At 33.5% G+C, this 14,758-nt stretch overlaps 1 protein-coding gene across 2 annotated transcripts in view; it reads left to right on the forward strand.

Moving 5' to 3' along the window:
- The window catches only part of SPOPL (speckle type BTB/POZ protein like), a 94,519-nt gene that overhangs the window by 50,457 nt on the left and 29,304 nt on the right, over positions 1-14,758 (forward strand). For both annotated transcript variants that reach the window (XM_069067861.1, XM_069067860.1), the window contains exons 2-4: positions 13,175-13,310; positions 13,660-13,781; positions 14,022-14,173. In XM_069067861.1, coding sequence (XP_068923962.1) covers positions 13,227-13,310; positions 13,660-13,781; positions 14,022-14,173 — 358 coding nt within the window. In that variant the 5' untranslated portion in view covers positions 13,175-13,226. The remainder of the gene's footprint in view (positions 1-13,174; positions 13,311-13,659; positions 13,782-14,021; positions 14,174-14,758) is intronic.

Below are 14,758 nucleotides of genomic sequence, written 5' to 3' on the forward strand. Positions count from 1 at the left end.
TATTTTTTATTCTATTTAATCATTAAATTCCTTGCTTGCAAGTTAATAATTTTGCCTTTCTGTTAGTGCCCTCATATGCCTTTGATTGCCTTTGACTACAAGTCTGAAACAGTCCTTTCACAATTAGCATTTTGTGCATGTTGCTTTTTTTCACTGACATTTGTATAAGCCCCTCTTCTATTTATCATTCATCAGTGCCAGTTTTCCCTCTCTCTCCAGCAGCCATGATTTATTCTAACCCTTTTCATAAAAAAAAAAAAAAAGATATAATCTTTGTAACAAGTAGTTAAGGAAATCAAATTCTCACATTTGTCATGACCAAACAATTATTATGCACCCTGAATTTCACCCTTCTTTCAGGATGCTTCACTATGAATCCTCTTTAATTGTAGTTGGTCATTACCATTGATCAGAGTTAAGTTTTTTAAAGTTGTTCATTTTCAATTTTGTAGCTGTATAAACTGTTCTTCTGGTTGTGTTCATATCATTCTGGATTAGTTTAAACAAGCCATTGCAAGTTTCTTTTGGATCTTTTCCTTTTGTCATTTCTTAAGTCACAGTAATCCTCTATCACATCCATATATCATCATTTGTTTAGCTATCCCTCAACTTAAGGACACTGCCTTAGTTTCTACTTCCTTTCCACAACAGAAAACTGTCATAAGTATTTTTGTATATATGAACCTTTTTAAAATATAATAAAATAAGAATAAAAATTTTAAAAGAATAAGAATAATTCAAGAAAAACAAGAAATGGGCGGCTAGGTGGCGCAGTGAGTAGAGTGCCGGCCCCGGAGTGAGGAGGACCTGAGTTCGAATCCGGCCTCAGACACTTAACACACACGCACACACACGCAAATCTAGCCGTGTGACCTCGGCCAAGTTACTTAACCCCAATTGCCCTCCAAAAAGCAAAAAAAAAACCCAAAAAAAATAAACAAGAATTGTGTGGAAGGAAAGTTATCCAATTAGAAAAGGAGATTCAGAATCTTAAGGAAGAAAATGATAACCTTGAAAATTAGAATTGGGCAAAGTGAAACCAGTAAGATTATAGATCAAGAAATGATGAAGCAAAATATGAATAATGAAAAAATAGAAGAGAAAGTGAAAGAAAACATTTGGAGAGTAGATCATGAAGAGAAAATATAAAAATAATTAACTAACTGAAAGCTACTATCAAATAAAGAATCTTGATACAATAATACAAGAAATAATCAAAGAAAATTGTCCTGAAGTTTTAGAGGCAAGGGGTGGGGGGGAGTAGAAATAGAAAAAAATCTAGCGATCATCACTTAAAAGAGATCCTATGAGGAAAACTCAGGGGAATATCAAAGTCAAATCCTGAAACCTCCAGCTCAAAGAAAAAATATTAAAAGCATCAAGATTAAAACAATTTAAATATGATGGTGCCACAGCTAGAATTAAGCAAGACCTAGCAGCAGAAACATTAAAGGACCACAGGTCTTGGAACACAACATATAGAAGAGCAAAAGAACTGGTGCTTCAGCCAAAAATATCATACTCTGCAAAGTTAAATATTATCTTGAATGAAATAAAATGAACATTTGATAAACTTAAGACTTTCATGACTTTGTTAAAAAAAATCCTGAATTTAATAGATGATTCAACATATAAGAACCAATATAAATATAAGGTACATAACAAAGACTGATTATAAGGAATCCATAAAGACAGTTTACTTTTTGCGTATATAAAATATGTCTAATATTCTTATTAATAATTGGGTAGTTCATAAGAAAGATTGGGGTGAACCTGAGTATGATATGAATTTAAAAAGTAAAACCATTTAAGAATAGCTTAAAAGAATAATTACTATATACAAGTCAGTTGCAAGAAGAAGAATTGATACAAAGGAATTAGTTGGGGGGGCTAGTAGTTCTGGTAACCTACTTTGATTGGGAATGGGTTTAAGAGGGAATAATACATAATTTAAAAGAGTATAAAAGTCTTCTAAATTCAGAAGAAATAAAATGGTAGGGACATGGGGAGGGGAGGAGGACAAGGGAGGGATTTTTAGAGAGGAGGGTGAGGGAATAGGTAAATAGGGATATGAAAGGGCCTTTAGATTTATGGGAATGGTAGGATAGGGGAGGGATCCCTGGAAGGGGGTAGGCAAGTCATAGAAGGGCAAGGTAATGGGTAAAAGTAAAGTAGCAGGATGGATAGTAAACGAGAGATATATGTATATACATAAAAACAAAGATCTGGAATAGAATAGGTTTGGGAAAGTATATGTATTTGTGTATGTATATTTATAGCTATAGAGAAACATCTAAACTTTATTGTGATCTTGGGGGGGGAGGATTGGGGAGAGGGAATAAAAGAACAAAGTTAAAAAGTACACAGCAGAGAACAAAAGAAAACTTACAAGAGAGCACAGAAAAGATGGAAAATTCCCATCATGAGTATTATTTATCATATAAGCTTTCTTGAAATGAAAATTTATTTTTCTAACTTTGTATTTAGGTTCCAATATTTAATTTTATGTTTTTGTTTCTTTTTTCTATTCTCTATTTGTGTTCTGACATTTGAGTCTAAAATAAAATTTTGAGAAAAAAATTTCTTTGGAATATATGCTTAGTTATGGTATTGCTGGGCCAAAGGGAATACACAGTAATATTTTCAAATTGTTTTCTGGACAAATTCACAGCTTCATCAACACTGTATTAATGTGCCTATTTTTCCATGGCTCCTCTTAACATTTGCCACTTTTCCCAGCTTATCAATCTGAACAGTGTGATTTGGAGCCTTGAGTTTCTTTAATTTTCATTTTTTTCTTATTAATGATTTGGAGTGTTTTTTATATGGTTATTGATACTTAGATCTTCTCTAGAATATTACCTCTTCATATCCTTTAAACATTTATCATTTGTGGTCCCCTCTTTGGTGCCAAGTATAATCATGATTTTGCAGCATTCAGTTGTGATTTTAATAGTAGTCATTTAACATATTAGTTGAATTGAACAAAGTCACTTCCACACATAATTTTCCTTCCTTATTACAGAATGTTCATTAACTGATCCTAATATGTTGTTTTTCCTTTCTCTCCTTTTTTGCTGTTTATAAGCTTATGATATTTATAGTTTTCCTTCATATGTCTGTGTAATCATTTGAAAATGAGCATATGCTTGGCACAATTTTTTCAAATTCTTGGATTGTGCTTTGCAAAGAGTTCAAATGGAAGAGGGATTCTCTACAGATAGACAAGTCTTCCAGATTCTGCTCTTTGCTGATGATATTGTGCCTTCAAATAAGACAGGGTTGTTTTAATGAGGTTTCTGTCGATACAGAAGAGATTTGTTTGTTATTCCACATAGGAAGAAACAAGTAAATGAAAAATGTATGTTACTAAATTTATACCAGTTGGATGGTATCTTTAGTACATATATCTCGAGACAGACACTGCACATAGTGACTTGGAGAGAAGACTGGTTGCATTCAGGGCTTTCAATGATTCCAATACACCAGTCTATCTTTCATATTAGGATTCTCCCAGTGATAATAGATATCAGTGATTCATGAAACCTCATGCATTTTCAAAGAACAAAAATCTCAAATAATACAAAGGATCGTGCAGGTAAGCATTGTACATTTAAAATTAAGTCATAAAGCTTGACTAGTGTTGATTGCTGTGTAAGAAGTAACAGTAACAACAACAACAACAACAAAAAAAACCAAACCATTGTCAAGGACATGTATCAATGGAAAAGGAGGGTGGGCTGGTTATATAGTAGAGTGTAAGATATAACAGATGAACAGTTTTATTATAACACTGCCCACAAAATTGATTCAGTTCTAAAATTTCCTGTCTGATGAAGTTATCATTCTCTCTTTATCATATTTAGATTTCAGGGAATCTGTTATTTGAGGAAGGTTGTACAACTGTTACATTAAAGCTGTTTATTATCCTTCCAGTTTTTTTCTCTACTGCTCTTTGTATATCATACCTTCCCTCTACAGTTACCAATTTATTTTTAAGATCATTTAAAAACTTATTTCATTTCTTCTAGAAATTCTAGTAGACCTCATTACAAATAAGTGATTTTTCTTTTTTTTTTTTTACATTAAAATTCAACATTTTATTTTGCAATTCCATAATGGGCTCAAGCCTTTTCAGTTTTTTCTACCATAAAAGTAAATAATTTATTTAAAATGATTTATTAAATTTAAAATAATTTATTTTTAGTTTTTAATATTCACTTCCATAAGATTTTGAGTTTTGAATTTTCTTTCCCTTACCTCTCCTCCCCCTCTTCCCAAGACAGCATGCAATCTGTTATAGGCTCTATGTATATATTATTATTAAATATATTTTCACATTAGCCATGATTAAAGAAGAATTAGAACTAATGGGAGGAACCATGAAAAAGAAGAAAGAAAACAAAACAACAAAAGAAAAGGAGAGCAAATGGTATGCTTCCATCTACATTCAGACTCCAAAGTTCTTTTTCCATCCTTAGTCTTTTGGAGTTGTCTTAGATCCTTGCATTGCTGAGGTCTAAGTCTGTCAAGGGCAGGTATCGCACAATGTGGCTGTTACTGCGTACATTGTTGTGGTTCTGCTAATTTCACTATGCATCAGTTTATATAATCTTTCCAGGTTTTTCTCAAGTCATGTGCTGCAACTTGTTCAGCCATTCCCCAGTTGATGGACATTCCCTGAATTTTCAGTTCTTTGCCACCACAAAAGGAGTTGCTAAAAATATTTTTGTAAATGTGGGCCCTTTTCCCATTTTTATGATCTCTTTGGGATACAGACTTAGGGAGAAGTACTGCTGGGTCAAAGGGTGTACATACTTTTATAGCCCTTTGGGCACAATTCCAAATTGCCCTCCAGAATGCTTGGATCAATTTGCATCTCCAGCAACAATGCATTAGTGTTCCAATTTTCCCACATCTTCTCCAAGACTTATTATTTTCTTGTTTTGTTGTGTTATATAATTTGATAGTTGTGATGTGGTATCTTAGAGTTGTTTTCACATTTCTCTAATCAGTAGTGATTTGGAGATATGACTATAGATAGCTTTAATTTCTTCCTCTGAAAACTGTTCATATCCTTTGAACATTTATCAGTTGGGGAATGATTTGTATTCTTATAAATTTGACTAACTTCTCTATGTATTTTAGAAATGAGGCCTTTATCAGAGACACTACCTGTAAAAATTGTTTCAAATAAGTGATTTTCTTTGTGTTTAACTTTGAAATGGAATTTATCTGGTAAAGTAAGGAGAGAAGTAATTGCTAAAGCTATCTTATTTTATTTATGTGTGTGTGTGTAAATGTGTGTATGTACTTCTGTATAGTAGATGAGGATTTGTTTTCAATTTATTTTCAAATGAACTTCCTTAACATTACTAGTGTATTTAAATGCATATTTTTAGTGAATGTGGGGGGAGGAAGGAAACTTTAGTTTTGCATTTGGAACCCAGGCTAATTGAAGATTAATTAGGAATGAAATATTTTTGAAACTAATGAAAATATTAAAATACTTGTATTTACAAAAGCTATATTACCATTTCTTTTCAGAACACAAAAGTGACATACACTTTTCTTAGTTATGCTACCACTTTATTTGTTTATTTTTACCAATTTTGTTGTTCATTTTCAATCATGGCCAACTCTTCATAAATCCCATTTTGGGGTTTTCTTAGCAAAGCCACTGGAGTGGTTTGCTGTTTCCTTCTCCAGCTCATTTTACAGATGAGGAAACTGAGGCAAACAGAGTTAAGTGATTTACCCAGTGTTACACAGCTAGTAAGTGTTTGAGGCCAGATTTGATTTAGGAATATGAGTCTGTGTGACTCCAGGCCCAGCACTCTTATTAGCTGCCCTTTACCAATTTTACTTTATTTCAATTTTGTTACAAAAATTTGTTTGAGAAATGAAATTGGTGTATTACAGATGATCTTAAGTTCTTGAGAATTGTAAACCTTTGTAATAAAAGCTCTTTCATTCAAAAATAGTTAAATATACGACACTTACAATGTAAATTAAAACATATTATTGTCTATCCAGTGGTGAGGAACCTGCAGTCTCGAGGCTACATGTTGTCCTCCAAATCCTTGAGTGTGACCCTTTGACCAGATAGATCCAGACTTCACAGAATAAATCCCCTTAATAAAATGACTTTGTTCTGTAAAACTTGGACTCAGTTAAAGGGCTGCATGTGACCTTGAGACCATGGGTTCCACACTCCTGGATCCTCTCAAATATTATATTAATGTAAATCTTGCAATGGATACACCACTTAAATGTCTTTATTCGTAAATAGGTCATACAATTTAGCTTAGTGGTATGGCAGTAAATTTGAAGGACAGAGGAGGATTGCAGACAGCTAAACATTACTTTTTAAAATTCAACTGTTCAAGAGCTGTTCACATTTCAGTTCACTGCTGTGATTTTAATTCTTATTTTCTTTAATCGAAGAATTGTTTTGACAGATGCATAGTCTTGAGTGAAATAGTTCTGCTTATTTTAAACTAAGATAAGATGGGTTTTTATTGACTGCACACATGTTGTGCTATGGTTATGTGAAGGAAGCAGGAGTAGTTGTGATATTGTGTCCTAGGTGACTTTTTTTTTTTTTTTTTTGGTCTTTTTGGAGGGGGGGAAGGCAGGGCATTTGGGAGTTAAGTGACTTGCCCAAGGTCACACAGCTAGTAAGTATTAAGTGTCTGAGGCTGGATTTGAACTTAGTTCCTCCTGACTTCAGGGCCAGTGGTGTATTAACTGCACCACCTAACTACCCCTCGAGGTGACTTTTTAAACTGAACATGTACTGTGCCATTTTCCCTTTGAACCAAGAATAAACTTTTAAAAAACTTTCTGTGGAAAAACATTCATTTTAAAATCACAGTACTATTCAGTAGTTTTGATTTTCATTTATGAACCCCTACAGACAATCCTGTGTTCAAAATTATTCAACTTCAAAGAAAAAAAAATTGAAGTAATCGTTTGAGGTTTTTCAGAGGAAACAGCATTTAAAACTGCAAAAGGTACCTGTTCGTCTTTCTCCCTTGAACTTTAGTATGCCTTATAAAACTGATCTACAGACTCCCAAAAGGGATCTTGGAATAGATTTCCATGGGTCCATAAACTTGGATAAAAGAAAAAGTGTACATCTTTATTTCAATATAATTGGCTTACTTTTTAGTATTTTATTTTATATATCCAAAAACATTCTGAGAAAATGTTCATAAACTTCACAATGCTACCTGCAGGGGGTGGTGGGAGTGCTGGGAGGTATATGTGATACAAAAAAGGTTAGGAACCATTGTTCTAGTTTTGATAGTGGGTATTTTTCATTGTACTTTTATCTTTTCCTTAAGGAATAGCCAGCTCCTTTATAACTTAAAAAAAACCCAAACCTCCCAATTCAGTAGCATTAATTAAGGGGTCTACTTATATACAGGGCACATAAAGACAAACATAAAAAAACAGATCTTGCCTTCAAGGATAGCTTTCTTTTGAAAAAATACCGTTATTACATTATAATAGATAGATTTTCTTATGTACTACCAGGACTTTCAAAGTATACATGTCCCTCCTCTGAGCTTCATTTTCCTTATCTGTAAAATGAGGTATGGACCAATTTTTTTTTTTCCCTTTGGAGGGCAGTTGGGGTTAAGTAACTTGCCCAAGGTTACAGGGCTAGTTTTTTGTGTGTGGGTAAGTGTCTGAGGTGAGAACCTAACTTAGGTCCTCTTGACTCCAGGGCCCGTGCTTTACTCACTGCGCCACCTAGCTGCCCCAGGTATGGACCAAATATTAAAAAACAAGGTGCCTTTCAGTTCTCATGTTTTCAATTCTCATTCCTTGTCAGTAATTTTGAATGATAAATCTATAACTATAGGCCTGATTGTCTTCCAAATTTGATCCTTAAATGACCTTGGAATGACTTAGCTTTTCAAGAAACCCAAATGAGCGTTCTTTAAACTTTTATCCTTCTGCTGCTTCTCTTTGTTACAAAGTGTCATATGCTTCCAATTGTCCTTCCTTAATATTTTAGAAATGAGTTTATACTCTAACCTGACGTTGTCCTTAGTTGACATCCCTCTTAGTTTGGCACCTAGGTGAACTGTTTTACTAAGGCATTTTTTGTTCCTTTTTTGCAAAACTCATTGATGTCTTTCCTTTTCTTTCTTATTTTTCTAATCATCAGCTCTTTTAAAAAAAAGTCAGGTTGTACTTGTCTTAATTGCATGCCATTTCCCCCCTCATTTTTTATTAATCCCAGAAACATTTCAGTGCATGCTTAAATTATTTCTCAGGTATCCATATAGATCAAGTAGGTAAATATTGATTGCCATGCTATTGAATAGATAACTTGTATAGCTTGTCTGTGTGTGTGTGTTTGCAATTCAGACACTTAGATAAGAAATAAGTTAGGATGAAAATTAAATAGGAGGAGAGAAGTTTGGATTGCTTTTGGGAAACTGGAAAATTTTGATGTTTTAATAACCTCAAACAGCTTCCTGAAATAAAGGCCCTTTCTTCTCTTGCTGATGTGTGTCTGTGAGATATTGAAAACGCTATGAAGAACTGAAGTATTGAAGATGAAGCTAAGGGAAATTAAAAGATTTGTAGTGGACTTGAGTAGGCTGTACTATATCACAAACAATAAATTAAAACGGACTAGAATAAAGGATGTCATCAGAAAAATATTTGGGTTTTTGTGGGGGGTTTGAGAGCCAGGGAAAAAGGCCTTGTCACAGTGAGTAAAACCTTTTATGAATTTTGGATAATCATGAGGCCCATGATGATGATGAGGTCATAAGTGAACTGTGGGAGAGCAAATGAATACTATATATATATGTGTGTGTATGTAATAAAGCTAAAATCATAGAACCAGTAGACTCTCACTTTAATGGTTCATTTACTCTTTCATGATGAAGAGTTAAAGAGTAGTATCATGCTGATTTCTTACGTAGTAACCCATTGGGTAAATTAAGCAGTATACACAAAGATCTTTATAAAGATGTCACTGTTATAAACCTAGTATCTTTATTTATCTTGACTTCAACTCATTAACTTTTGCTAGTCTATATGAATTATAGGATTTAAGTCTGGCAGCCTTTGAACTAGAGCCTGCATTCTGAAAGAAATGGTGTTCTTGAGGTAACTTAAACTTAGGCATACAAAATACTTTATATCAAAATGGAAAACTGACTTTTTGGATTTTTTTTATCAAATCAAAAAGGGTCCCTTTAGTTTTTGTTTTTTTTTTTTAAAGCAATCGGTCGGGGTTAAGTAACTTGCTTAAGGTTACTGGACACTGGAGCCAGTGCTCTTACTCGATGAGCCACCTGGCCTCCCCTAAGCAATTGGAGTTAAGTAACTTGCTCTAGATTACACGGCCAGGTGTTTCTGGGTGGGTGCTAAGTGTCTGAGCCTGGGATTCGATCCCCCAGGTCATCTCGACACTGGAGCCGGTGCTCTTACTCTCTGTGCTACCTGGCCGCCCAGTCCCTTTAGTTTTTGTCTTTTTAGTGTACAAATGGCCTTTTATCAGAGGCCTTTTCTGCAGCTATTGATAAAATCCGTGTTTTTTTTTTGTTAACAATGACACTAATTGTTTTTCTAATGTTGACCAATAAATGACTCTTACTTGTAAGTCAAACTTATAGTCCTGCTAAATAATTTTTTTTTGTATATATTGCTGTCTTTTTTTTAAACTAGAATTTTAATGAAACCTTAATTCATTCGATTGGTTCATATTTCTCTTTTTCTGTTTTCTCCTTAGTATGGTTAATAGTGCCATATTTATCTCAAAAAAGAATGAATAGAATACTTTTACATTTATTTAGAGTAATTTTTGTAGCATGGATATTTAAATAGTAATAAAATATATTTGTAAGCCCAATATTCCATGAAATATATTTGTAAATCTATCTGTACCAAGGTGAGGTCTTCCTCCCTCTGTTAGTTTATTTATAGCTTTACTTTCTCTGTCTGAGATTCATTAATTTAAGGTATCCTTTTTTTTTTGAGTATTTGAAAAATTTTTTGAGTATTAACTTTTACAGTTAATCATATTTTTTCTTGAAATTCTCCCTTTTGCATGTAAAATTGTGTATAGTGGTTTCAGATAATTCTGTTGATCTCTATTCATTATGAATTCACATTGTTAATTTAAAATTTTCGATTAACTTTCCTCTTACATTGTCTAAAAGCCAATTTTAAGCTTTTGTTTTTAATTTCTCTTGCCTTTTTATTTTCCTTTAATTTTCAAGATTTTCCCCCTTCGTTCTTATTTTAGGTTTTTTAATGTTATATATTTTAAATTGCATGTTCTCTTAATCTTTTTGTACTTTGCTAATACATGTTTCTTTTGAGGAGTGCATTACTTGTACCTCCAAACTTTGTTATATTTTCTTCATTTTCTTTTACAGAGTTGTTAATTGTTTCTTTTTTTCCCTTGGACTCACTCATTTTTCAGGCTATGTTTACTTATTTTTAATTTAGTCATCTATCTTTGGATACTTTGTCGGGCACTTAAGATTACTATTTTTATTAATTTGCTATATAAAAGCCATACTTAGCATTTTTGTCTTCTGATCTCTGGTTTGCAGATGGTCACTTTTCTTTAATATTCTCATTTAGATGGCTGTTACAAGAGCTATTAATTTCCTGAAATCTAATGAGTATAATCTGTTAGATTTTTCTGTCTTTGAGAGAAGAATGGTAAGGTGATGTGTTGCTCTCTTTTGTCTTTTTGAAATTTGTTTAATTTTCCTTTTATGGATTTAGGTCACATAGCTAGTAAGTGTTAAGTGTCTGAGGCTGGATTTGAACTCAGGTCCTGCTGACTCCAGAGCCAGTGCTCTATTGACAGTGCCACCTACCTGCCCCTTGAGTCTTATTTCTGTCTATTTACTTCTTTCCTAGAGATTTTTTAATATAATTTCTTCTATTACCTAATATGCAAATGATTCCTACATCAGCATCTCCAAAATCTTACTCTTTTTAATCAGTATCTTATTGTTGTTCTTTTTGTGCTATTGTTGATTGGTTGTCTCTGCCTCCAAATTTGGGATTATAGAGCTTTCTTCGCATTTTATGGTAGCCTAGAGATGCAAAATGACTTACCTAGAATCCCACAGGTAGTAAGTGATAGAACAGAATTTTCATCCTAGGTCATAGGACCCCAAACCCTATCTTTGTTCTGACTTGATTACTTATAGCCATTTAAATTTTTTTTTTCTTTCACCCACTCCCAAGTTCTACAGATAGATTCTCATCATGAAATCATCTCTGGACTTGCTTTTTAAACCTCTTTCTGTAGCTATAATCTTGGTCACATCCCATTCACATAGATTACTGCTATAGTCTTTACTTCAGTTTTCAGTTCCAAGTTTTCATTAGTTGATTAATGAACCATTTGACATCAAGGTTCTGTTTTATTTATCAGCAGCCCTTTTACATTATAGTAGAAGATGGTATCATACTTAAATACTGTGTGAGAATAGATAGACCTCATTAATCTTGTTTAGTTATGATATGAAAAGGTATTTATCCTTCCCTCTCTTTCTCCCCAAATAGAGGTTTACCTACCTAAGGAGAAAGACAAGTAAAATGCTTGGTGTTTTCCCCTCTGAAAGTATTTAATCCTCCATTATCTTTTTAACTGATTTTCAACCTGGATAATATCTTACTTGTAAAAATTTTGGTAATGGTGAATGGAATCTTTTTTTTTAATGGATTCTTAATTCTTTTAAGTAATCAACTCTTACACCTACAGTGGACTTTGCTGACTTTCCCTCTTCCCTACTCCCCACCCCAACCCCCACCTCCAGGAACCATTCCTCCTACACTTCACTTTTCCTTCAGAATGTAAGCCCCTTGAGCTATTATGAAACTTAACTGTCCTATACTACTCAGTTGGCACTTGGAATTTTGTCAATTCACCTTTTTATTTGTCCTGTCTCCCCAACTAAATTCTTTGTGAACAGTGCTGTACCCATAATAGTTATTCATTTGTTTGATTTTTATAAGTTTTTTTAAAAATTTTTGGGACCATTTATCTTGCTTTTTTATTGTTCTTTCCTCACCTAGCTTATTATTTCCTTAGTATATTGTTACTCTCTTTTTGGGGAGGGAGGGGGAGGCAAGGCAATTTGGGGTTGTGACTTGCCTAAGTTCACACAGCTAGTAAGTGTCAAGTATTTGAAGCCAAATTTGAACTGAGGTCCAAATTTGGACTCCAGGGCCTGTACTCTATTCACTGTGCCACCTAACTGCCCCCAATGAGGTTATTTTTATTATTATTTTTTAATTTTCAGTTTTCAACATTCATTCCCACAAGATTTTGAGTTACAGATTTTCTCCCCATCTCTCCCCTACCCCTGACCCCAAGATGGCAAACATCCTGAATACTCTTTCCCCCTCTCTGCCTTCTCTTATATGCCCCCATTCCTCCCTTCCCCCTCACTTTCTTGTAGGGTAAGATGGATTCAATGACGTTATTCTTACAAATTTGGTTTATCTTGAAAGCATGTCTTGGTAAACTGCTAATACTTAATTATTTTGTCTAATTTTAATGCTTTATTGTTTACTTGGAGTATGAATTAGTTAAAATAAAACAAGATATTCCCCAGTCTCATTTGTAGGAACTTGGTATCTCTCCACATTCCACTCCTAAAGAGCCATCCCATATAAAAATATAGTAATTTTAAACATAAAAAAGATGAAAGAAAAGAGAAAAAAGTCAGTATAACTGATCAATACAATTGAAAAAGTCTGAAGGTACATGTAATGTGCCACCTCCAAAAATTATAGTGGGAAAGTCTTCTTATGTCTGTCTGTCTGTCTGTCTTCTTTGGAGCTGTGCTTGTTCTCAATATCCCGCTCACTTCTGACTTTCTGATACGTGCTGCTTTTTTGCATTTACATTGTTAAAGTCGTGTATTTTTCTTGGCTCTGCTTATTTTGCTGTATCAGTTTATATATATCTATATAGATAGATAGATAGATATATCTTTCTATATTTTCTGTATTTGACTCATTCATCATTTCTTACAGCACAGTAATTTTCCATTATACTAATGTAATGAAATTTGTCAGCTGCTATGTTTCCAGTTCTTTGTTATCACTTTTTTGTTATTCTAGTCATTAAAGTTTTGAATAAACTGACATAAAACTATTTTATTCACAGGTGAAGTACTGAAGTATAGATTACTGACCTGATAATAAAAACCTTCAATAAAATGGCAATGTCTAGGGTACCCACCCCACCTCCACCTGGAGAGATGACCTGTGGGCCTATAGCCGAAAGTTGGTGTTATACACAGGCAAGTACACTTTACCAATACCTTACTTTAAACTTTAAAACAGTAAGATAACTGACTTCTAAGAAAAACATTTTCTGGACTGACCATTTTGGGGGAGAAGCAGAAATGTAGAGTACATTAGGAGTTAGGCAAACCTTTATTAAAGTCCTTCATCTGGCCGGAGTACCTTACCTGTTAGACTTGTAAATTTCAGAGAAAGTGAAGATATATATTGGTAGAAGGAGTTATTATGATCTCCATGTGATGTCATAGATTTGATGTCTTTCCCTGTCCCCCACCTGAAAAGCTCTATAACCCATATGAAAAATGCAGAAAAAAACTTACAAATGTAATTTTTTGACTCTTTTAGGTTAAAGTAGTAAAGTTTTCCTACATGTGGACCATTAATAACTTTAGTTTTTGTAGAGAAGAAATGGGTGAAGTTTTAAAAAGTTCTACATTTTCATCAGGCCCAAATGACAAAATGAAATGGTAAGACTTTTTGTTATAAACTACTTTATACTGCTAATTTTTATTTCCTGATAGACATCCGTAAGGAAAGGACTATATTTGAAGTAAATTCTTTGTACTGTGGAAAAATTAAAGGACTATAGATGACTTAGTAGAGATGCCATTTGTATCATATAATATAAATTATATTTTTATTGTAGCTCACTTTAAAAGAAAGTTTTAAATTATTAAATTTCTCCATATGAACTTGTTTTATTTTAGGTGCCTGAGAGTAAATCCAAAGGGATTAGATGATGAAAGTAAAGACTACTTGTCCTTATATTTGCTTTTAGTCAGCTGCCCCAAAAGTGAAGTTCGAGCAAAATTCAAATTTTCCCTTCTAAATGCTAAAAGGGAAGAAACAAAAGCAATGGGTAAGTGATCTTACAAAGAGATTAATAAAAGGAAATCCCTGTGTTAATTTAAATCCTACTGTCTTTGCTGTGCTTTTCCTACTTCCCTTCACCTGCAGTCCCTTCATCTTCACCCCCCAAAAATCTAAACCAAAACAGACAAACAAAAAACCTAGAAACAATACAGGGATTTTTTCATTTATTTAAGATTAGATTTAGGTGATAGCAAGAAATTGTGATTGATGACATTAAATTGTTTGCAACAAGCTAATATTTTAAAATACACACATAAGCACATCTGCACATGCTTCCAAAATGTGAGACTTGGAAGGAACTCAAAGATTGTCTGGTCCAACCCACATCTGACTAAGAATCTCCTCCACAGTATCTCTAGTAAGATGTTGTCTTACTCTTTCCAGTAGACCTCAACTGAAGGGAACCACTTCCACTTTTTCATAGCTGTCATTTTAAGGTAGCCTTTGCTTACTTGGAGCCTAAATTTGCCTCTCTGTAACTAGTACCAAATATTCTTAGGCCCTATCTGTGTACTTTATAGAAGACATTTATAAAAATATTAACAACAAATGGCAAAGGACAGCCCTTTTG

The sequence above is a fragment of the Petaurus breviceps genome, unplaced genomic scaffold (genome assembly GCF_028583685.1).
Source record: "Petaurus breviceps papuanus isolate PSGF00001 unplaced genomic scaffold, PetGlider_PUasm1.0 90752, whole genome shotgun sequence".
NCBI lineage: Eukaryota > Metazoa > Chordata > Mammalia > Diprotodontia > Petauridae > Petaurus > Petaurus breviceps.